The sequence below is a fragment of the Ornithodoros turicata genome, chromosome 5 (assembly GCF_037126465.1).
Source record: "Ornithodoros turicata isolate Travis chromosome 5, ASM3712646v1, whole genome shotgun sequence".
NCBI classification, from domain to species: domain Eukaryota; kingdom Metazoa; phylum Arthropoda; class Arachnida; order Ixodida; family Argasidae; genus Ornithodoros; species Ornithodoros turicata.
In genome coordinates this window covers 15,928,176-15,954,160 of record NC_088205.1, presented here as the reverse complement: position 1 = coordinate 15,954,160, position 25,985 = coordinate 15,928,176, and the positions used below count along the sequence as shown (strand labels likewise).

Sequence of the window (25,985 nt, the reverse complement as noted above, 5' to 3'; positions counted from 1 at the left end):
GTTATGCAAGAGGAGGCGGTGTCATCCAAAGTAAAGCCTGAGGTTGGTTCAGGCGGCCTGGTCCAGAATTTATATGCATGTACGCATAGATCAGTCGGGGAATGAACCGCATATCAATTTGAGATGGTCGCATTCGGAGCCGTAAAAAAAAAAAAGAAAGAAAAAAGGAAAAGAGAAAGTACATAAGAGAGCGCTGGAAGCGATCTGCATATTCTAAGTCTTCGAAAGTCGTAAGTCTTTTGTTTTGCGTGTGACTTGAAAAACAGGCAATGTCGTCGAAGATTGGCTGGTAAAAAGAAGTCCTCGATTCAATATCAGCGGCAAACGAAATTTATGTATTGCAAAGAAGGCCAACTTCGTTATTAGAAACTAAGTTTTCGAAAAGGGAAAATCACTTTCGGTGTAAAGGTTGCGATTCTGCTGGTTTAGTTCGGGCCGAACGGGAGGCTGCAAAGAGGTCTTGTTGTTGATGCGGTTCTCTTCTCTCTCTTTCTTTTTCTTCCGATTTTAGTGCTAGTGAGGGAGGGAAAGTTCAGTAGAGTATAAGGTATAGGAAGATTTGCGAGCTGGTTGTAAGCGCGTTTGTAGAGAAATTTCGGGTTATCACTGTCGTAAAATTCGGTAGATTTTATGCTGCGGTTTGTAGGCATGCCGGTGATATTGTAGCAGTGGCAGGTCGGAAGCGTGGGCAAAATAATGCAGCACAAGAAGTATTTTGAGGGGGAGATACGATTATTATCTTTTCGCATTGTTGTTTCATTTTCGTTCAGAGGGCAGGGTGTTTTGAAGAAAATCCCTTTGTGCTTTCTCGCCTCGTCATGGTGGTGTTGCCATGGCAACATTACCAAATAGAGACGGTGCCTTCTTTTTTTCTTTCGCTCCTTCACATGTGCCGCGTTCTTTTCCAACAAAGAGGCAACTCAAGAGGGATGCAGCGTTTCTTCTTCTTTTTCTTTTTTTCATTTGCTGTGAGTGCCGCGAAGCAACTGTGTGTTATGAGTGGCATACAGTTCTGGACAGATGGAGAGAGGACAGCAGAAAGCAGGGGGACATAGTGGTGTTAGTGCCTGGACCGACTTTATATCAGATCTGTGCCGATATACGTCCGCAAGGTTTGCCGGACAACCAAGGGAAGCTCTAGCGGACGGTAGGATTAGAACCTACACAGTAAACTTTTTTCGCACTTTTTTTGGTGTAAATGCCTTGTCCCATGGCGCACACCCTTTTGGTGTTGCCTTTACACCCGAATCAAGGGTTTTGTCTAAAACACACTTTCATTAGGTGTATTTCTCATAAAACACTCTTATAATGAGCGTTCAAAAACAAAAAACACCGTTAAAAGGGAAGTATGCTATTGAAAACACCTTTCAGGGTGGCGTTGTTTTGTGGCAAATATTCCCTCTCAAATGGCTAGTGTAATACAAGCTCCTGCGCCAGCATACCAAGACATAGAGTTCGACGTTCTTGCGTCTATGGCAAGCACCACCCTGAACACGTCAGACTTCCAGCCGTGGTTCCATCGTACAACCTAACTCGGAGCGCAATGCGTTACAGGCACGCTTCGTGTAGGTACTGTAGGCGTGAGTGCCGAAGCTTGAAGATAAATGTGCACCCTCGATAGCGTATATTGGCGTACGGATGGATCATATACTGAAATACAATTTGTTGGTTGCACGTTCGTTAAGTGTAATAACGCGGAAAACGTCTGTAACGGTGACGGCGTCTTTGCAATTAAAACGAATGCCTGCAACGAGTCAAGGATACCATCTAAATTCCTGACATCCTTCCCTGTCAAGTACCGTGTTTTTAACTCAAGTTATCGTTTTTAATGTGATCAACTGCTGAGTGGAGCTGTGAAACCAGTATAATTTTTCTTTTACGAATTAAAACACCATTTTCAGCACCATATTCCCAGTTCAAATGGGGTGTAAAAAGGTGTATAGGACGTAAACACCTGTTTCAACACCTCACTTTACACCCTTAATGATCGACATGCGATAAAACGTGGAGTATGTCGATATTGCACCTTTAGTAATGCTCTTTTTACACCATTTGCTACAGTTTGCGGGATAGAAAATGGTGTTTTTATAAGAATACGCCTGTTTTGAACGAATAAAGGTGTAAAATGATATACTGTGTACCGCTTTCAAGTGTCTAAAGTGGCCTTGGATATACCACCAAAGGGGGTGGAACTGAATTGAGCACAAACAGAAGACAGAATACTTGTCTGCGTGAGGCTCCGAAGGCAGCGCTTGTCTCCACTTGTCTCCACATCTTTGAGAGGTTATGCATTCGCAATGTGTGAGGCACATAGATACCGCACCTCTCTACTGTGCGAGACCATCCCCCGATATGCGATCTCCCGAGTCGCATTTGACCCCCTAACGACCGAGATAAAAATTCTTTATTCATCAGCTTCCCAGAGAGAGACACACTAAGCGATGAATTCGTAACTCTGCTATCTCCTCATCTTATCCTCCCCCCCCCCAAAAAAAAATAAATAAAATAAAAGAAACAACTTTTAGATGCGATCACGATCCCAGATTACGCGCGCGATCAAAAATAAATGAAGCCTGAGAATACGCAGGCGCCCCATACCATCCTCTATCCTGTCTCCGCGTCCGCGACGCACGCGCGAGCACAACTTGCGATGCTAGCGCCACCGCATGATTCGCTGGCCGCAGGCGCGCGTTCCCTAGCCTAGGGAAGACCACGCGTCTGCTTCAATGGTTGCGAGGCTCACGCTTTGCTGTCAGAGGGACGCGAGCGCAGACCGCGTGCAGTGTTTGGATAGCGCTCCCCGGTTTTTATCTTCCCGCCTGTTGGCCGTGTTGTGGTTGCTACCGTGTATTTGAAAGTATCGCATGCTTTTCGGTGACGTGCTTTTTGGTGAAGAATGTGATACGACGGATATGTGGTGTTGTGGTGTGGTACAAGTGAAGTGTACATGACTTGGGGCGCAAGCATGGAGGGATTGAAGTCTGTGGTCGTGGTGTGGCTCTGCGCTGGGTTGATGCTACGACACGAAGGTAAGCTTCACAGAACGCCTGTAGGCCTAGGTAGGCTGTGTCATAGCTAGAAGGAAGTGCACTGGGAAAATAGGGTCGCTGAGGGACGCTGAAGTCACCCGTTTAAAGAGGTTTCCACCGATTCTACTCAGATTCTCCTTTTCCAATAGCCAAGTACATGACGTTGAATGCGTAGTTGTGCACCTTTTGGCCTGTTGAAGAGTATCTATTGAGGACTAAACGTGGTGCTTGGTAAAATTGGTACTTGGAAGCAGGGGCGGATTTAAGGGTCTGTCATGGAAGGGGCGGTCTTAAGGAAATTTCGTGCTTTGTGGCGCAGCATCGTCCAGGAGATAGGGTTTTTACATAGGGAACACGATCGTACGGGGGGGGGCGGTCGCCCCCCCCCCCCCCGCCCTCCCCCCTAAATTCTCCCCTGCTTGGAAGCGGAACGAAGACGCTGCCACCGAAGTTACCAACCGCTCCACATTCGATCACCTATTAAAAGCTACTGTACGCTGCCTTGGGATTCAAGGGCAAGAGTTTGCGTAGAGAGTGCTAATCATTCGCCGTAACTGCTCTGTAGCGCGCTTTCACTTTCCTGGGTGTAACTCACATGCTTTGATACCTTACTCAGGCACAACATGCTCGATACGACGAAGTCTCTTCACCACCTAATAAGCCACCGATATGGATATTGGAAAGAGGATGTATGGGAACATGGAACTTTTCACAGGGTAGTACCTTAATCTGGCACTGATAAGCGCGGCGGACAGCCGTCAATGCACTCCGACAGACATGCGCACAAAAAGTGACTCAGCGCTTTTCGAGCCCAGCAGAAGGGGGGTGTCATTTTGTATCTGCGGTGCTGGTGAACATAGTTATCTATGTAAATATATATATAGCCTGTAGTAGCGCACTGAGATTACAAAAAAAAAAAACGTGGTATCTACAGTTTCCTCCCTGTTTGCTGCCTTTCATTTTGACCTTAAACAGTATTCTTGTCCGTGCTCAAATCGGATGTATTAATGTAGTGCTTCCTGTCTACGTTGAGGCTGAGAGCAGTTTGAAACAATTGACGCCGTCGGTCACACAATTTCTGTGTGGGCGTATATATGCTCAAGCTGATATCATTAAGGCCTCTCACACCCTCTAGAACACCATGCGTCCCTCGCAGCGCCCTCATGGCATTTCTTAGTGGCTTGCAACGGCGTGGCTGCTGTCTTTTATAGCGTGTGTTTTGCGTTTCTTAGGATGAAGCAAAGAGGGCCTTTAGTCCCGCATTGTTTTCTTTTAGTCTATTTTAACGGTACTGGTAGTCACCTTTCATCCAGCCGTGGATGAGATTCAAATCTGATGGGGGAGGAATACATTCAATACTGCATTACGTTAAGAGGATATCGAATTGGCGTCAAAATAGTTTTGCGGCCACGAACCCCCCCCCCCCCCCTTTGTATTTGCGTTTTTCTTTTTTTATTACTGCATTAGTAGTACTGCGGAGCACCTGTTGCTAGTTGCTACGATCGGTGTACAGACGTGGACAGTTGGAGAGAGGGCAGCACAAACTAGTAGAGACAGGACTGTTTGTGTACGTCCTGGGCCGACTTTAGGGCGAACTGTGTTGATATCCGTCGGGAAAGTCTGCCGGAATGGCCAGGGTAAACCCCGGGCAGCACAGCCGAATACCAGCACGAAGCTCCTATCCACATTTTGAAGCACCGTTTGTCACGCTTGTGGCAGCTCGGCGTTCTTTTCCTTATATCTCTTCATTAGGGAATTATAGAATAAGGGGGGGAGGGGGTAATTTTAGCGTACCCAAACGGTGCGGGCGCAAACCAAGACGGAAATGAGGAGCGGTTGCTGAGGGTAGGACTACTCCACATCGCAACCCAAATCGCATGCGCATTCTTTGCGCTTGTAGCGCTATCAAGTGGTAGCTACAGCATCAAAATTGATTTAATTTGAAAAATATAATTAGGACTGGATTTACATGGAGATAACTGAAAGGAATTGGGCAGGTTGGTGCCTACCAGAAGCGTGAACATATTACCCGTAAGTACAGTGGGTTAGCCTACACTTTAACTTGAAAAATACGTGTTTCTTAAATTTAGGATTTTAAGGATTTAATAGGATTTTATCGGATTGAATTGGATTCGTCCCCGTCTGGAACACGTTGGAACCGAAAATCCGCCAAATTTAGCCCGTAGAAACCGGAACCGCCACATAAGCGTGCCGTCACAGTAGGTGAGCCATGACTCGAATATGTTCGTGGTAGCCAAGAGAATACTATTCAAATCGAATATAAAATACATGACTTCCATTTCGATCCGAATATCGGATACTTTGAATATTCGCACAACCCTAACTACGTAAACGGTGTGTGTTTCTCTTACTTCTTTTTCCCTCTCGCGACATCTCTCCCCGCGCACGGGCTACGCAAGTTCACCTTGGAGCGGATTTGTGTACCAAGGCAAATTTCGAAAAAAAAAGTGTGCGTCTCCCAAGTTCCAAAATACGGATTGGCTTCTGGGCATGCACAGTGACGATCCCCAATTTCACTGGGGGACCCAAAGAGTTTGGGTACACTACCTTAACACTCCCTACCCTGTGTTCCGTTTCCCCTTTGCCATGTTGCAATCACCCTCTTTTGTGATCACAATGTATTTAACAACGATTGGGATGCACCAAAGTCCATCGTTCACGGTGTTACATTATGATGCGATGCAATGCTATACAAGCAGTACTAATACTATCTCAACCATACTAAGAGTACTTCGAGAACACTTAGTTCAAGGTACAGAACAACAGACAGCCCTCGCGATAACCAACGACACGAGAGAGAAAGACCCGGTCCTTGATTACGGAAATGTATCGTGTAGACCAACGCCGTAGAAACGGTGTCTCTCCGAAGCACCAGTTGTGTCGACTGTATCCAAATGATCGACCAGTTGCTTATGTAGAGACATGAGGAGCAGGTACTGACTTCGCAGGCGTCTACTTTGAGCCGCAGCTGTACATCTATTACGCCACAAGACGTACCAGGCCGCGGCAGCAACCAGCTTGAGAAAGTTATCTTCAGCTCGCCCGCCCTCATGATAACGAAAGGAAAAAAGGAAACGCGCGACAGACAAGACAACAGAACCTTTTTGGCTACAATACATTGATCGAGAACACGGAGCACCGTTTCAACATTCGAACAGCGGTTAAGGCGACCCCTTCCTTCTCCTTTTTTCCCTCCTCTCTATGTCTGCTAGGAGTAGATTCTCGTCTTGGGTCGACGACACCGTAGACTTAGCAGGCTGTTCACCCATAATAACGCAATGTCACATATCACAATACACGATATTGCTTTCGGAAGATACCAGTACTCTCCCTTATCCCATCAACGACTCTATACTGGAAGCTTCCTAAAGCTACATACCCGTCTCACGTCTCAACTTTTACTCGAAGTCAATCAAAACTTTCAAGGCGTACCGTGTTTTTTTTTCTTTTTTACTCCTGGTCATTTCCCGTCTTGGCTCGTTATCCCTTCCCCATCGGTTGATGGCACATCCTATATCCTGCCATCATGACACAAACGTTGCAGCCTTAGAGCCCAGCGTCTATCGCAGGCCGTTTAGTGCGCCCATCAAACCGCGATCGGAAAAGGGACCCATTTCTCTCTTAACAGTTTCACAAAGTGTGATATTCCACGCGCGTTTAAAGATCGGCTTTGCGACCAACTCGTCTGTGCTGCCATATAGAGCGTCCAGCGAGGAATAGCTTCCTTGTGACTGCTCCTGCATTACGAGCCTCCTCATGATATAATTTGCTTCGAATACGACAACGGTGGTTTACAGTCTAAAGTGAGTTTCAGCTTGGACAGTTCCAATTAAGATAAAGGTGAACTAGTACGGCTTTAACTGAAGTGAGTTTCATGTTAAATTGTTCAAATTCAGATCAGTTCCAATTTTTGATCAGCTTCAACTGCCGCGGGTTTGAAGCTAGATGTCTTTCAGACAGAACATCATTAAACTGAAATAGTTTTACCAAAAGGACCCTCAACCGAACATCCTAAAAATAACATTGATGTATGTCAAGGACAACTACATTTAGGAAATGGTCCACTAACGAGTTAAAAATGAAATTGCTCTCACATAAGATATCGTTCTGACTGAGATTATTTTTAGGGGAGGAAGCTCCAACTGATATGTGTTTTACTTATGAGACATTTTTTAAATAAACTGAGTTCTAACAAATTATTTTCTATTAAGAGAGCTAAATTGAATACCGACCTCGATTGTTATGAGTGAGATCTCCGGCCATCATGACAGATGGCCGGAGATCTCACGTACTTCAAGTCTCAAGTATCAAGTCGTCTCATATATCTCTAAGTACTTTTTAACAGCTTTGAAATGTTTCTTATGATTGATTAGTTGATTGACTTTATTTTGCTCTAGTGTCTGCCCGCGGCTATAGGTCAAGCATTCTGAGCAATGCACTCAAGTAGAGAATCAAACAAGAGCCAACAATACAAACTATCTATAGCGATCTATATAGCGGCTATAAAAGCCGACAGGTTGGCAAATTACAAGCGGAAAAACAGCCTTAAAGGGACAACACCCAGTGCAAAAAAAAAAAAAAAAAAATCTCCTCGTGGAATGAAGGATACAGTTACCTTGCCCCGAAAGGAACGAGAGTCAATCATTTCGTCGTTCCTAATTTATGAGCCAAAGAACCTTGCAATTTAGTCTTTCTCCCTCTCTCTCTCTATCCTTCTTAAGAAGATCGACAATTCGGAGCGCGCCCTCATTGGTCTCCGCAAACTATTTTGTCCAATGAACGCAGAAGATCATTCGAGGAGACCTATCCGAGGCCTCTCCGCATTGTCGGGCTTCTTGAGAAGGAGAGGGCGAGCGGAAGCGTACAGTGTGTGTTTTTTTTTCTCTATCGATCATAAATCAGGAACGACGAAAAGGATGAATGTCGTTCCGTTTGGGTTGACGTCAAGGTAACTGCATACACCTTCAATTCAGGGATAAGAAATTCTTCGCACAAAATGTTATAACATACACATTCTTAAAACACTTAACTCAATAAAAGACATATATTATATGTATGCCTCTAGTCCATCGTTGGCTTATTGCCATATATTTACGTGCTCGTAGTCACCTTTAGTCTAATCTTATACCACACTCTTGTAAATGAACTTCGCCGCATAACACGCTCCTAGCCAACCATCATCCCGAACGACAAATGGTAGAGCCCTGGACCGGCAATCCAGAAGATGTGGGTTCGAGTCCTACAGCTGGCTAACCTTTTCAGTGACTTTCATTTTTCATCGTTAATTTCTTAGGCAAATTGAGGCTTTGTATGTATTTGTCCCTTCTACGTTGTTCCAGCCTCAGAACATCAGTTCTTTCATGTCCAACGTTCTCACCCTTGATTTGATGAAAACGGGAGGCGTACGTCATTTTTGTGGTCGCACAATGCCACAAAAATGGCGTACGCACCCCGTTTTCAGCAAATCGGGTGACAGAACGATGTTACTCGGGATGATGGATGGTTTGGAGCGTGTTATGCAGTGAAGTTCAGTTTTAAGAGTGCAGGATCACATCCAAGGTTGAATGGGTAGGACAACAATAAATAAATAAAAAAAGCTTTGGGCCAAAGGGGCTACTGAAAAAAACAAAAAGAAACATCACATTCAACGGAGCCTTGTGGTCGAGAAGGATGTGAACCCGTGACCTCCCTTCTTCCCGCTTTATAGAGGAGGCAAGGTTCCCTGTCTAAAGAGAAGGAACGGAAAACTGTAGCAAAGAAGACGTGTGGCAGTAGTCAAAGAGTAAAAATTGCAGATTTTTCCTCCTCTCGGTTTAGTATAGTATTCCACTACAAGACTTCCATTAATAATGGTAGGAGCATGTACATTATGCAAACACGTTTTGCCATTTCGCTGACGGCAACAGACTGCAATTTGATATTGGCCTCGCGCGCCCGCAGTTTTATGACAGGTGATCCATTCTGCCGGCTCGCTTCTCCTGCGAGAATTTTATGCTTGTCGGACGAGTCCTGGGGAATATAAGGAACCCTGTGCCGTCACATTTGCTGACACACCTTTGAGATGCGCGCCTCCTATCTTGGGAGGGCTTGTACTGGACTCGAACATGTAATACTATACTGATAAGCTAAAACAAGGTTGAAAAAAAAATTGACATAAGTATGTCGGGTTCAAACACAATAATCTGCCACGGATGCCAGGAATAACCGACACTCATTTTTATAATCGCAACGTACGGCTTCTCTCTCCTATCATATTCCTGTATGATTGTGCATTTCAAACTATTTTTTCAATAAAATTGTATCAGTTTGTTGCTCAGCAAATTTAACTGCATAGATTACTTAAGAGAGTAAGGACTTGGGCATGTTGGTAGGACACTTTAAGAGAAGAATTGGTTCATTGTTGTCATCCGTCTTCGTCCTGGACTCGTCTGGTTTCCCACACTGCAATCCTTCTGTTAGGATATATTACTTGGTTGTTTCTTTCATCCTCGAAAATCAAAGAGTCCTCGTTTATGTGCAATCCTCACAACGTCGAAGGCTTGAGCACTACCCAGAGAAACATCAATTTGCTGGGGTGGCAAAAGTTTCCCGGATACGTCATCTTCAGTGAGGGTTGCTAAACCATATGCCCGTTGTGATCTCAGCTCGCGTGCACACAGAGTTCATGCGATCGCGCGCCACTCCCGCCACCGCGTTACCATATTTGTCCACAAATTAGACCGCACCCTCTCGAAACCCTCGCTTCGTGACACACAGATTACACCGCAAGAAACTCCACGCCGCGCCCGTATATATAGCAAGCGGATTTTCAGGGGAATGCAAAACCTTGCGGGTGCTGGCTACGTCACAATGATTACGTCATGCCATGAGATCGAGCCAGGTCTCCAAGGTCATGCCGCACCGCTCGTGGCAGTTTTTTTATTCCTTTTTAGCGCCGCGAAGCAACTGTGGCTATGAGTGACGTACAGATATGGACTGGATGGAAAGGGACAAACGGCGTCAGTATGCGTTCTAGGCCTACTTCAGGGGTAGCCGCGCCTATATTCGCCTGGAAAGTCTGGCGAAAAATCCTGGGAAATCCTCAGGCAGCACAGCCGGTGCGTGGATTCGAACCCTGCCCTGTTTTGTGAATGCGTTTTTGTAAATTAAATCGTGCAGCGGCAAGACGCCAACACAAGATATTTTTGAATCCTTTGCTCACCATACGCTGTTTACCGAATGTCTAGCAATGCTAAGTGTCATTCATTCCATTGCTCCTTTTAAAACTTCAAAGCATTGTCACGCATAATCACAGTGCTCACTTAACTGCACTTACCCTTCATCCGCGCGACTCAAACCCTAACAGTTGTCATCTAGCTAAACGACAAACACACGCTTCTACCACACTTTTCTCCCGAAGCTCATTAAATCCCTCCGTATACCCGTCCCACTTAGAAGAAACACACCCGTCAAACCCATAATCTTCACCGATACCTCGGCATTCTCCGTCCCCCTACACACACACACACATAATCCATCACGAAACCTGGCACGGTGTTATCCCTCCAGACCGTTTTCTTCCACTTTCCCCCATCATATTGACGGCTACCCGTATGCACGTCTCTCCCTCCCTCCCTTCCTCCCTCCCTCAAGCTCCTTTTGTGTACCCTGACCGTCCTCACGTCCACCGCAGCTTCTCCCTCTTGAGCGAACAACGTCCATCTGCCCCATGCGAATGACCAATGCACGTCCAGTCCAGGGGCCGTCACAGCAACGAACGATGTATCTCATACCTTATGCATGGTTCCCTGTCTGTTGGTATGGTCTCGTGAAATCTTTTCTTCTCCAGCCAGCTATACACAGCACACATAGCGAGGTTACTGCCGCGAGATCTCATGCTAGTACTCCTGGCTGCTGCATGAGTGGCTGATGAAAATTATATCAGCGCGCTGTTTCGCCGTTTTGAGCAGCAAGATATAGTGGGCTATGTTTGGAGGGAACGCGGTGGTGGTCGATTTCTTTTGTTTGCGACGGCCGTCGTACACGCTGGGTTACGAGGGGTGGTTTGTATACGTACGTTGTAAAGAATGCAAGGAGGAAAGCTAGAGCAAAAATGCCGGTGACCGAGCCGCACGTGTGTTGAATGTGATTTGGAGACAGGTTAACAACTTATGTTCCGGAGACGTTTTCTTTTTTAATATAAATCATTTTCTAGGCGTGTGACGCTTCAAAACGTTTGGAAGGTTTCGAAATGGCCGGATGTAGTTCGTTGAGTTGGCTTCTGTTTCAGTCTTTTAGTTCTTGTGAAGTTGTAGGAATCTGGTTTTAATATTATTGAGACAGAAGCCTCTTATATAGGGAGCCATCAATATGACTAGGGAGCAATCAATATAGGGAGACTGTTTTACTTAGCACCGTGTTGAAATATTGGCGATTGTCGGCATGAGGCTCCTGTTTAATTCACTTGCACCCGATGGCCGGCTTTTCCACTTTTCGATGAAAGTACCAAGTACGGAAGTACCTGATACCATAAAGGTACTTCGCGCCGAAGTAGACACCAGTACAGTGAGTGTAATCGGAGCCTCGTGTTGTAGAGTCAAGTCGATGAAACCCGTTTTTACACTCCGATTTTACAAAAGCGAACTTGGCCAAAGTGCACATTCAGCCACTCACACGGGTACATGAGAACGCGACATACTCGGCACATATAGCCGCACAACATTTGGTGGTCATCTGAAATGAGGCCTCTTTTTTGTATTCAGTTGTTCATTCAGTTGTTCATTGTACAGTTCCTAAAACTCCCACGCAGAGATTGGGAGGTAATGTGGGCTCGAATCCCGGCACCGGCTGTGCTGGGATTTCCTTTCTAGACGAACGTCGGCGCTGTTGCCCCCGAAGTCGGCCCGGGACGCATATTAACCTGTCCCTCACTCCTTCCTGCTGTCCTATCTCCATCTGTCCACATCTGTATACCGCTCATAGCCACAGTTGCTTCGCCGCGCTAACACGGAATTTAAAAACAGTTCCTGCACAGTTAAGAGCTCTTAAAATAAAAATAAAACAAAAAATGATTTCGAGAACAAGCGAACCGAAAACGTGAGGGTCTAAGTGTAATGTACCGCAAAGTAAATTGTTCATTCAATGTAAGGCTTCCAGGAGCACATTGTCCCGCGGATGTAATGTGCCATGAAGTGCATAGCACACCATGAAGCACGTATATGCTATGCTCTGAAGTAGCTATACTGTGAAGGTTAAAGCAAAACCCCGAATTCGGGAGACGCCGATATTTAGCACAGAGGCTGCTGAAGAACAGCTACCAGCGGCATGGCCGAGCGGGCTAAAGGGCAACCTCCATGGAGCGAATGTACAGCGAAAAAGCTGCGAACTTCGCTCAGCGTCGGACGCCCTGCGCGAGGCGTCAAAAATGTGAGCGTCCGCCGCCGATCTGCCCATGCCAGATATTTTCGCCCAGCGTCCGCGATTCCGGAAGCGTCAACTGCAGATGAACCAATCAAAGTGCTCTTCCGCTACGAATCTACGCCAGATCGCCTGCACGTGGTCGTCTGCTCTCGTGAATCATCGTCGTCGTCCTCTTCTTCCAACTGGATGCTGTCGTCTGCTCGCTGTTTCGCCAACTGCATCGTTAGAACGTGAGGCATTCTCTGCCAAGAAACATGTTTTCTTTTCGCAGTCGTGAATATGCTTTTCGGTACGTTACTGGGCGCATCTTTTCAGACAGTTGCTGGATTTAGTTGCAAAATTTGTGACATTCAATGCACTTTTTCGAGCAATTGATTTCACTAAGCTTTCACCTTATACCCTGGCAACAGTGACATCACAGCATGACTTCCCGACGCCGTCCGCTGGTTTTTCGCTCAATGGAGTTGGTGCCGGCAAACAACTGGCGGCGGAACGCGCGTGGCAGTGTGCCGCGCGAACTTCGTTGCAAAAATTCGCTCCATGGAGGTTGCCCTTAAGGCGTCCCGCTCGTTGCTGGTAGCCAAGGTCGTGCAGAAGACTCGGAGGTAGTGGATTCGAATCCTACCACCAGCTGTGCTGTCTGAGGTTTTCTCTGGGTTTTCCGAAGACTTTCCGGACGAATGTCGGCACAGTTCACCCCGAAGTCGGCTCAGGATGCATACTAACCTCCCTGTTCCCCACTCCTTCCTGCTGTCCTCTCTCCATCTGTCCACATCTGTACGCCGCTCATAGCCACAGTCGCTTCGCGGCGCTAACACGGAATAAAAAAAAAGAAGAGCAGCTGCTGTTCGAAAAATCAGCCGCTGCCGAGATGGGGCTTTTGGTTCAGTCTACTTTCGCTGCGCTGCTGGTTATCCGCTTTGCGACATTGACTAGTACCGTGAAGATGGAACGAATTCCGGTGGTATCGGATTATTCGATTCCCAATACGTTTCATTCACGTGAGCGACATTCCCCAGAATACTCCAGCGGAAGATGCGAAAAACGTCGTAGCATTCTGCTGCCGCGCCAGAGCGCGCGCTCGACGTCATGTCTTCCCGTGCTCCTCTAACCATGAAGAATATCCTGCGGCTCAGCCACAAGATATTCCGTAGCAGACGACAGGACGAGTGTGTCGTGTGCTACGCGCACAGTACGCAACTTCCGATACTCCTGCACCGTGTGAGTGCTCACCATAACACGCGACGGAGCTTCTGCCCCGTTAGACGGTTTTTGTGTTTTCTTCCTCTAGAATATTCCGTCGCTCGGGCGAATATACGGATAGAGTAGTCATTAATTTCGAACTAAGGAACCTTTTTGTTTCTAACGAAGGAAACTCTCACGCACGAAACGGACACGCATACAGTGCACAAAATTCATCGAGAGCTCCTTATAGAAAAGTTCAACGTCGCACACCTTCGTAAGGCGTCGTCTGTCCCTGGACACGGAACCAGCAGTCCCTAGCCATCCCATTGCTTTTGCGCCGCTAAACACAACCATCATCATCACAATCACGTTGCATGTGCACTACGTCACGCCATAAAATCCGAGCTCTCGTAGCTCTGCGAGGGATTTGGGGGCCCTCACCCGATGAAATATAAGCCCGTCTAAAAATAATGCGCCCAAGTTCTAACCCGCTGACAAACATTGTTCAAAGTGAAATCCAGCGAGTCGCTTGGCTTCTCCCTGTCAGCGGTATGCACCGAATTACCCGGCGCATCTCGTCTCACATCACCCCAGTAGGAGGCTGCTGTTCGCAAGACAATGTATTCTATATGTGCATCCCAAAAGACTGCTGTCACCGTAGAGCTTAGAAAAAAAAAAAAAAAAAAACAATTTTAGTCATTTTATGGACTGTATGCCTCCCTCTCAGTACTAAATACACGTGGAGACCATTTGCACTGCTGGGGAGAAAATTTCGAGAGCATCGGACTAAAATGGGGAATAATTCCAATCTAGGGGACTAGAAGCTGTTTTAGAGTGTAGTACGAATCGTCCCATCAAGTAACGACGGATTTCATTTGCAGCGCGCGTTGGGTCAAAGGTTTGCTCCAAGAAAATACAGTAATTGTTTCATTGGCACAATCAGGTCACGAGTAGAACGTTTCGTTGGGGTAGCAAAGGCGAAACACTTGCTCCAGGAGGCAAAGCTCTTTAACATGCCAATTGATATGGGTTTGAATGGAGCAAAACGAGCTTAACGGAATGGGAGAGAACAGGTATATTCATTGAACATGAGACCTCAGCTTGAGCGAACACGGAGGGGCAAAAGACAAACAAAAAGGGAGCTCAAACCAGGACAGGTGTGTGCGCGGCAAGTGAAGGCGGTAATCGAATCAAATCATTTATCGTCAGATGGGGCAAAAACATATTTAAACCAGGATAATTAGTCGGGGCAGTCCACAAACATGGATGACACAAACACATAACATACACGCAACACAAACACGTTAGATAACACTATTCACATGTTCACTAGAAGTCCACCATTCTGGATAACGAACATGTGCATTGTGAATAGCGAACTTGCGAGTAGAGCACATGAGAAGTATTTTTCTTGGGGGGTGGGGGGGAGTGAGAACTTATGTTAGGAGTAGCAGAAGCAGTCGAGAGACGAGTTCAGTTCCTCCCTTTTTTCTTTCTTACAAACAAACAACACACAAACGTTAGGTAACATACACATAACACAAACTAATAACATAAAAACACATTTCTAAGGGGAAGTTGGCAAAAAAAAAAAAAGCGGCGTATGGCCGCATGACAATGTCACAAACCCCCCAAAAGGTTGCACTCGATTGCCGATAGTATCATAAGGTACAAAGGAAAACTGACAAGGGTTTCATGGACTTCGAATAATGAAAAATTGGGTACGAAATAGTTACTTAGAAATGCTAGCTACATGCGAACTAACAAACACTCGACAGATAATTTTAAACAAATAACGACCATAATACGGTTGCTAAGAGATAATTTTTCTTTACACCACCGAGGTACCGTAAATCCAAGGGGCAGTCAGCGTCCAAGATGTACAAGCACAATGAAGTACACGAAGTGAAGCTTTCAACTGTTTATTTACACAAGCTTCCATGCAGTGGACTGCATTTCATCAGTATGATAAGTAATTAAAATCGTCGGAGAGTTCTTTGCTTTCATGATCGGTAAGGCACAAACATACGAGCACTATAATCTATAGTGGGTCGTTGCTCCGAGGAACCCTGTTGTGGCTACCTCCCTATGTACATCCAGTGGCCAATCCAATCCCAAGAAAGAGACGGGGATTGCAGCGTCGTGTGAGACACACTTAACTCCCGGGGGGGGGGGGGGGGGGCAGATGGCATCCCATTGCGGACGCAAACCTGTTCGACACCGCCGTGGGTAGGAACTTAAACCTCGCTCGTCATCTACAAATCCGTTGTTCCTCCCTGGTGCATGCTAACAAGGCTGAACCACATGTTCAACATAAAATGTCACAGAAGCGACGAATGGTGCCTGATGTGGTCACGGTGGCGAACAGCGAACACACGTGGTGCCCGTTGGTTGACAAATTCACTCCTGATAGCCATCGCAAAAATGTCGTTCACCGTCACATCATGAAGAGTGATGTGATGTTGATGTTGAATGATGGATGGCTTTTAAGGTTGACGCCAATGACGAGTGATGACGTGATGTGATCAGCTGTGAGTGAGGTTGAGTGAGGTCATGACGTGATGTTGAATGAATCGCCGCATCTTTCCGTACAAGTGCCAGGGAACGGCATTTTGAAGCCCGGGTGTGACAAGCAGCGCTATGACGTCGCAGTTACTGAGCATGTTGTTAGAAACATCTACGTACACTTTATTTACTTTTACTTTCCTACCCGTTATCGTTTATCTCCTCGCTTACCTTTTACTTCTACTTTTTACGCGCTCATTATCGCGTCCCTTTTAATCTGGCCGAGTGAGGCGCTACGGACCATTGGAAGCGAACTGTACGTTTATCTGGCCATTGTAAAGTGGACATATTTTCCCCAAAATAACCATATTCGTTGAAGAAGACCTGCGGTCACGGTCGAGACGCTCGCCCCGGTGAACTTTTGCGGTGCGCTCGCACCTTCTGTGGTGCAACCGTACCGTTTCCTTTCTTTTTTGGGGGTAGCAGAATTCGCTTGCGCGAATTCAACCTCCCCTTGTTATTTTACCAACCACCAACCAACCCAACCAACCTGCGCACTTTTTTGTGTGTGCGTTTGCTTAACGTCGTTTCGCGTGGACTTTCGCTTTTAACATGGTCCCGCTTGTGCTTTCCCCCATAGGAAGCAGTTTTTTGCGCAGCGGATAACAGAAAAACTACGTCCGCCACATCTCTTCTGGGACGAGCTTCGAGAAGGTAATAGCCTTTAGGTCCCCCAGCTGACGCCGTACTGAAGTACAATGTGCATACCTATTGCGTGAGATATGGTTCATAACCGTAGTACGTACCGAGGCATATTTTGCAACACCGTCTATACCGGCTGGTCGGCCCAGGACGCATACTAACCCCCCTGTCCCCCACACCTTCCTGCTGTCCTCTCTCCATCTGTCCATGTCTGTACGCCGCTCATAGCCAGGGTTGCTTCGCGGCGCTAACACGAAAAAAAAAAAATACCGGCTGGCGAATGCCGCATTCCATCACGCCACTCCCAAACGCCTCCTGCGCTGTTCTTTCTTTCATTTTCTTTCTCTTCACCATCAATCTGTCGCTTTTCTTCTAATGATACCGTCCTATAAGTCTACGTTGCTACCAAAACCATGAAGACCGAACTTACTCGGTTTGCTAACGAAAAAGAAGGATTCCGTGCGCGCCGCGAGGTTATACGAATCCGATATGCCGCAGTCTGTGCATTATATACCGCTTCCCAAACACAATTCGGAATGCCCGCACAATCGGTGACCTACAACATCCCAGCGTCTGGGCATAGAAAAGTTCCCCCGTCCGCCTCTTTCTTCTTCCGCTTTTTTCTTTCTCTTTTGATTTTCTCATTGGACGCGATTCGCTTCTGCATGCACCGCTGCGAGTTTTCCTTTGGGTGCGTACAATGGCGCAGAAAAGGAGAACGAGCAGAGAGAGCGAGAGAGAGAAGGACCGCACATAAAGGCGGAAGATAAAAACGGTCTCGGTCCGTCCGTCGCTCAAAGCGCCCTCTACACTGCGTACATTGCGACACCAGCGCCCCCTCATCGTCTTCTGAGGGAAGCAGAAGTGACAAAGAAGCCAGCTCGTACAGAATCGTTCTAGCGAGCTTCCTGTGCGAAAGTGTGTACTTTTGCTAATCCACAGCTCTGCGCCGTCTGTCATTGGCGTCCGATGTGTGGAGGTTGCCGGTTGATGAGAGGGCATGTTTACGAGTGGATCACGCCGGGGTTACTTAATAATAACCACCTAACCACCACTTTTGGTACGAGGAATTCGAGTCGAGAGAAAAACCAAGATCATGAGCGTGTTGGTCATGATCTGGAGTGAAGCGTTTTCAGTGGTCAGTCTGTGGGTTAGTTTTACTCATCTGAGACATCCATGCCTCGTTTGTTAAGCAGTCTATCGGAGCGTCATGCAGAATATTCGGCCGTCAGTGGTGCGGCGTGACCTTGGAGGCTTGGCCCGATAGCCTGGCATGACGTAGTCATATCAGTGTGACGTACCGTCAGCGTAGCGCGTGCCAGCGATATTTTCCTTTCCCACTGAAAATTCGTCGGCTAGGGGCACGGTGCGGCCCAACTTGTGACGTGTTGTGCGACGTCAACATCACTCATCCACTTACGGGCTCTCTGAAGGAGTAGATGGCCTAGAGGGTGTGCAAATCAAAGATCTCTCTCTCTCTCTCGTTTTGGAGGTCAGCAATGACCATCATTCTTGCGCAAGGGCGCGTGGTACTTGTTGCGCGATCGGCCACAGCCACAAACGTAAAACTTATGGAAAGAGCTTTCGCTAACGGGAGACCTTTTTCTTTCTTTTTGTTTCTTTGTTTCTTTTGTTTACCAACAAACGCGTTTTGGAGTAGCCAGTTCTGACTGGGTCGGGACTAACCTCTCCATATTTTTCTTTCTTTTCCAATCCAATCCAATCCAACGGGAGATAGTTTAACGCGCGCTGAAATCTCTGCGCATGACACCCCATGTTTAATATCCCTCGCGGGAGACGAAGTATCTAAGCAACTTGTACCATGCCACGAAATGGTTGACATCCGCGGCCAGGTTCGAAGCTTGACAATTAGTAACAGAACCAGTAACGGGATATCTTATGGTCAACGAAGCCCGTTTCCCTGGAACTTCGATACGCAGAAATACTCAGCTCCTTTACACACTATAAGTAAAAGGAGATACATTGGGGAAGAATTATGGCTTCTACTTCCCTGGAGTGCATACTTGTCCTTATTTTAGTGTCCTGGCTCTGAAATTTGCTTCCTAAGCCCGGCAAACTGTCGCCAAACATCGCATCAACATTTACATGTCATCATACCCATTTAACCGCATAAGGGACTAATGGTTATGACAATGCATCCGGTCTCCAAATTCATTAAAATTAGGCCTCTTTTTCCCAGACCTTACGAAGTGCACACGGAATAGTCGGAACCAAACGTCACCGCCTAGTTCAAACTCTCACGCGAACACACACGGAGACGGATTGAAGAGAGGGCACTGGAGTGGGACTTCCGTATCCAGTGTCCTCCCCTCTTAAAGTGCTCGGTCGGAGGCAAACACCTTCGTTGAAGCTAGTTCGTGGCCAGATCGAATGAGATCAATAGCGAATCCATTTTCACGTGTCCCAGACACGGCGCGGCAATTCGGGCTCCCGTTGAAGACCATACGCCGCCGCCGTTGAGCCCATTTTGGCTTTCTCAGCCCACATGCCCCCTTTTATCCTTACGTGTGCTATCAATCAATGCTGCTATTTCGGCTTTTCGCTGAAGCAGTATTAACGCATGCCGATGAGCGTCACTGTATAGTATAGCGCGAAATGAGGGCACAGGAAAAGATGGTGTGGTGTCAGGATGAACAGCATGCCGTGCAAGAACGCTGCAGAAGACGCTATTTCAGCAAGGCACTCCACCTTTTGGAAAACATAGTGTGATGATTGATTGGTGATGATGATTGATTATTTAAAAGAAAACCAGGGAGAAATTGAACTTGTCTCCTGACTAGTTCTGCTACTCCCAAAACAAAACAACAACCTACAAACAACCAAAAACGAACAAAGTACATTCCCCATCCCCAACAATTAGTGTGTTAGTACACTAGGTGCAAGTGAATAAATATCACTAGAACATGCAGAGAAACAGATACACACTAATGCAAAGATACACACTACAAATACACACTACAAAGATACACACTGATACGAGGCACTCGCACAAAATCCTAAAATATGAGTTCCATGCCGCAGCCCACAAGGAAGTTCTCAAGTGCCGCAAAGGCAGTGTCTCGCTTTCTTGGGTCCCACAGTCCGAGCACTTTCACCACGTCGAAACGCCTGTTGTCCAGGCGGTCGAGGGTATACATCAACCTAGCCCTTTGTGGAGCATACTTTGTACAATGCAGGAGAATGTGCTCAGTGTCCTCCACTGTCGCACACACTGAACAGTCTGCAGAGTCTGCCCGCCCTATCTTGTGGAGGAACTGTTGACCGTACGGGACATTCAACCGAAAACGATGCAGCAGCGTCTCAATGGGTCTCCGTGTACCGGATGGGAACCTGTATTTCCCATCCGGGTCGATCTTGAAGAGGAGAGATGATCGGCGATCAGCTTCCTGCCACTGTTCCTCCATACCTGCTCTTGAAATGGACTGAAGTAGCGATTTCACGTCTGCCTTGAAAAATGGCACCACATAGTTTGTTGACGAAAGATGTGCTACGTCCGCTAATTTGTCTGCGGCCTCATTACCCGGTATGCCAATGTGGCCAGGTATCCACTGGATGAGGACGTCATGACCGGTGATGTACGATCTTGCATATTCTTTCAGTATGTCCTGAACAACTGGATTAATACGTCCGCCAGTGTCCGTGACCTCTTTCACAGATGTTTGATGCACGCTAGTTGCAGATGCCACTGACGGTTTAGCAAGTGACATGCAGAATTCATTAGCCACCGTCTTCTCGTCCGTATTTCGATAGATAGCCAATGCTCTAAACGGGTATGTCTGGGTAGTCGGCGTCCCAAGCGTTCTAATGATCTGCCATACTCTCGTTGTAGGTGTGAAAGGAGTCAAAGTAGAGCAAAAGGTTCTCCATTGTTGCTGCGACAACCTTTGAAGATGACGGCGGATGACCCTCTGTAAGCGGCATGCTTCGCGATAGTCGGCACGGCTTCCAGACCTACGGAACCTCCTTTCAGCCCTGCGCCGTATCGCCCGCAGTCTCTCGTATTCCGCGTCCACCTGACGATACGTGTCGGGAACTGTGACAACCTTGGTTGCAGCCTCGGCTGTGGCCTTCACCGCAGCTGAGAATTATTCCCCTGTAGTTACTGAGGTCATGTGGCGAGGGGACTGAAGCTTGTATAGCCTCCAGTCTGTTAGCCGAACTTGCCTCTGTCCTTTCGTAGGTGTGAACAGACGGTGTATAACAAGTACAGGCATGTGGTCGCTGTCCAACGAATCTGTATGGGTAGACCATTCCATATGGTGAGCTATGTCACAAGAGCACAAGGTGACATCTATGGAACTGTGGCAGGAGTGGCCTCGAAAGAATGTCGGCGAACCGTCATTGAGGGCAGTCAAGTTAAATTCATCCATCACACACTCAAGCACGTGTCCCCGTGTATCGGTGTGCCGGCTACCCCAAACAACACTGTGGGCATTCATGTCTCCACAGATGATGACCGGTGAAGGAACTCCTCGGAGAAAGTCGCGAAACTGATCCACGTTGATCCTTACATTTGGGGCCACATACATACTAGTCACTGTGATACGCGTACTCTTGAGCTGCACCCGGCACGTTACATATTCAAAATTTTCATCTGTCGAGCATCGTAGGAAGGCACACGGTATGTCTTTTCTCACGCACAACATTGCTCGACTGTGGTTACCTGTCCTCTGAGAACTGTACACCTCGTACCCTGAGAGACCAAAGCTACTGTCCACTCTCGGTTCGCTCAATGCCAATATTGGGAAACTATGGCGAAAAATAAAGTTGCGAAAATCTCCCATTTTCGGCTTAAGGCTGTTGCAATTCCACTGGAAGATGATGGCCGACTTAAGAGCCGTTGCCATGATGTGAGTCAGTGCTTCTTTCATGGTTTTTTTCTAGTAAGATAGCCTCCATGGCTAGCAACGCTTGTACCTCAGGGAGGTTCTGTGACGCAGGGTGATCTCGCAGAATGACACGCAAAACGACGAATAACATTGGTACAATCATACCTAAGGACTCCACCGTGGTCCTGCACGAATTCGCTTTCACACGAAGTCGTCGGGGCTCCGGGGTTGTGCTATGACATCCCGCCGACTTCTCAAGGGGGCCATGGGTCTCTCCTTGAACGTGAGGTTTTCCAGCTGCGACGACAGCATACGTTCCTATGCCCTTATTCTTCCCAGCTTTGGGTTTTGCCTTTTGCTTTGTCTGGCTGTTGAGACGGGGATGCTCTTGTAAAGTAGCTCTTACGTAGTCGGGGTTAGGTGGTGCCATCTTGCTTGTAGTAGGCTGACCATTTGTCACCCGACGAACTTGAGCTGCGATTGCCGCTCTAACCACCCTGCACGCTCCGTACGTCGCTGCATGTGGGAGGCTACAGTTAGCGCACTTTGGCTCCCTCCGTAAAACATAGTGTGCTTTCTTACACATCGCTTCGTCTTCATAATATTCGGCTCCTCCAGCTCATTTCTCCTTGATATGGTTTGCTCTCATGGTTTGTTGGGCGGTGGCGTGTTATTAGCTTGCCGTTTGCCTGCAGGTCTCGCGGGATGTTGCTCGGGGGCCGATCGTGCACCCTTGGCCGACTTCACGAGGAACTGTGTGCCGACATTTGCCTTACAGCGTTTGAGGAATGCCCAGCGAAAAGACCGAGACGGCGCAATCGGTGCCGGGATTTGAACCCGTGTCATATCTCAGTCTCGGTCTCCTACAGCTCACAGATTACACTTGGCCACACCCAACTGCACGTCGACGCACGCGCGCCAAAGAGCGAGAAAGTATCGAAGACGAGAATAGAAACGTAAGTAAGGAGAAATAAAAATACAGGAAAGTCAAATGAAGTAAAGTGCAGGTGTAAAGGTGCATCCGCAGGCCGATCGGCATAGTGAGGACGCACCTGATGGTCGTGAGTACCAGCTGAGCAAGAAACTTTGGGCGCGTTAGGTAGCGGCTCTGCAGATCTCGCTCCGTCCACTCTCGCTCCGGAGCCTCTGCTGAACGGCTTTTTAAGCCGAGAGGGCGCTGCGTGTGCGAAGCGCCTCCAGCCCGCTAGGCCTCTGGGTCTCACTGAATACTCTTTTCCGGTAGAGCGGTCTTCCGATTCCGCTGTCTGCAGTCATAACAAGAACCTTTTTCGCAACGACATACGCGCATGCGCATGACCTTGAGGCGCCGGGGAGGGTTATCTCATTCTTCCCTAGATGGCGCAGTATGGGGACGACAGAAGTGGGGACCAGTGGGGAGACCACACGAACGGTGTGAGCTCGTCGGTCCCACTCCCAACCGGTTTTGGACCTTTGTGCTACCCACGTGGAGTTGTTTCGGCGCGCGCCGAGAGTAGTTCGCAGGAGGGCCGCTAGGATACGACGCGTATGTGAAAAAGGTCCATTAAGGTGCAGGTGAGTCCAACATGAGAGGAGGGTGGAGAATGCACTCCGCCATGTGTGTAGGTAGGCGGGAGCGCCACACTCCGCAAAAGGAGATGTCCCGCTTAGTACAAAGGGGCGCGCTCCATGCACTCAGGAGCCGCTACTTAACGCACCGTCTGGTTTTTAGGACACGTTCACTATGGTAGAACAGGCAGGTGGATTCACTTTCTGGCGGTGATTTTATAATTTATTTATTGTTGGAATTTTCATACAACAAACAAATCGTCAGCAGCACAATATTTCCACGCAACCGCCAACCCGCAGCGAGGTTGCGGTCCAAGCATTCATTCACAACCCAACGGAACGTTCTGCATACATATTAGGCTTCCCGTTATTAGTAGGAACATGGTCTCCTGCCGTTCCTGCCTCCCCAACAAATTATTACGCCTTCGTACCCGAGATGAAACCGAAAATTCTCTCTCACTCTACAAGGTGGAACTAATTGTATCGTACGTCCCTAACAAACTGCATTCGTCGCCCGAAATATTAATTAGAAGCGATATTCCTTTCGCTCTCCCCCTCTTCTAGTCCCCATTTTTTTTCGTCCTCCAGCGAGACAGCAACTAAGGAACCGTGGCCCTTCCTCATCGGGTGATCTCCGATTTCTCACGCACCGATCGCTTCCAATCCTGGCTGTTATTACAAAGCCCTGGCCCGCAATCTGCTGTCATGGTTGCCTGCTTCGCAAACGTTCGTCTTGCCAAGTTTCGCAGGAAGTAGGGCGTTCCTCCTGCACATCCAGTCGTTGCAGTTCATCTCAATGCTCTTCCCGTAAAGAGCAAGGGAGCAACAAGCTTGTTTCTGATGATCGCTTGGGTTAGGTTAGGTTAGGTGAGGTGGACAAAGGAAATACGAGGAATCGGGACAATAATGTTTTGTTTAGCGTTCGCTACATGGTTGCCAGGTGCAGGACGAAAACATAAGTGCAGAATAACTGTTTACTAAAACATGATGCACTAGTCCCGGTGGTCTCAGTTGTCTCGTGACGTAAACCCCCAATCATTAAAATTACTAGTCCCGGTGGAAGTACAACGTTTCGACTGATCCTAAGGTTACGTGCTCCAGCACGGCCGAGGCCGACAGACACTCTGGTGCATGGTACATGGTACACGTTGCCCTCCCTATAGTGGACGTTGAATACGAAATGCAGCAGGCCGAACTTGTAATACACGTTAAACAACTTCCAGGTGGGCAAACTGAATCTATGACCGTGATTGTCTCACGACGTAAGGCCTCGAAATATTGTGACGAAAGCATAACGCCCGTCATGCCTTGCCATGGTCCTATCGTGGCAGTGATGTCACGTTTCGACGAGGACATGTGTCATTACCCGCTGTAGATGAAGTATCACGACTCGTGCTTTTCGGCTCACTGATTTGACGACTCTGTACTTAATTGTCTGTGACGACTATATAGTAAGTCCTTTGCGGTGATGGCTTACCAGAAAAAAACTTGTTTGCTGGGTTGTTGCTGAACGCGCATTCTGAAGGTGCATTTAACAATGTCACTTTAGTCCGGCTTTTACAGTGTGTCCCAGCTAACTGCGAACATATTTAAAAAATATATATATGTATCACTTTTTTTGAGATGAAATCAATTGCAATATACCACATGCTGAAGAGCACTCCCTGGGAGGGCACCAGCCAACTCCTGAGGCAATGTTCTAATTAACTTTCTACAATTAACGTTTTAATCATAAAAGCTACGAGGTTGTCCCAATGACAATATCTGGTCCCTTCGGTCACCTGACACCGTTGCCGTTTTCAGAACAAAAATCCATTCGATAGATCGTCCGCGAAAAATTTGTGAACGAACACCATTTTTTCTTTGTTTTGTTCATTGCGCATCTCCAGAGACGCGTCTTCCCTTCACTCCCAATGTGAGACAGTGACGAGGCACAGTGCCGCCTCATGCGTCGAAGATGAGCTTTAGCGTGCGCAAACAAAACGAAAACAAATGTATCGGGTGAGGCTATCGGAACTGCCCTTATCTTGGGTTGCATTTTCTGTCTTCTTTTAATCTTTTTCCAGGACGCAAGAGGCGATAGTGTGCTCTTGTGTGTGGAAAAACTGATATACATATATATATATTTTTTTTTAATCTGGTCGCAGTTCACTGGAACACCCTCTCTATATACAGGGTGTCCACGCTAAGTGTGAACAGATTTTTTAAAAATATATCAATCACTTTTTCCGAGATGAAATCAATTGCAATATAGCATATGCTGAAGGGCACTCCCTAGGGGGGCATTAACAGACTCCTAAGGCAATGTCTTAATTAACTTTCAATAATTAACTTTTTAATTATAAAAGCTACGAAGTTGCTCCAATGAGAACATCTGATCTCTTCGGTCACCAGATACCAAAGCCGTTTTCAGAACAAAAATCCATTCGATAGATCGTCCGCAAAAAATTCGTGAAGGAACGCCATTTTTTCTTTATTTTATTCATTGCGCATCTCTAGAGACGCGTCTTTCCTTCGCCCCCAATACGAGAGGATGAAAGAGCACACTATCACCTCTTGCGTCCTGGAAAAAGATTGAAAGAAAACAGTAAATGCAGCCCATGATAAGGGCAGTCGCGATAGAGTCACCCGATAGATTTGTGTTTTTGTTTTGTTTCCGCAAGTTAAAGCTAATCTTCGACGCATGAGGCGGCACTGTGCTCTTTCACTCTCTCACGCTGGGGTTAAAGGAAAGCCGCTTCTTTGA

At 47.2% G+C, this 25,985-nt stretch overlaps 1 protein-coding gene across 2 annotated transcripts in view; it reads left to right on the top strand.

Moving 5' to 3' along the window:
* Positions 1-2,719: 2,719 nt before the first annotated feature.
* The window catches only part of LOC135394112 (cell adhesion molecule Dscam1-like), a 281,899-nt gene continuing 258,633 nt past the window's right edge, over positions 2,720-25,985 (top strand). For both annotated transcript variants that reach the window (XM_064624627.1, XM_064624626.1), the window contains exon 1: positions 2,720-3,029. In XM_064624627.1, the coding sequence (XP_064480697.1) occupies positions 2,948-3,029 (82 nt within the window). In that variant the 5' untranslated portion in view covers positions 2,720-2,947. The remainder of the gene's footprint in view (positions 3,030-25,985) is intronic.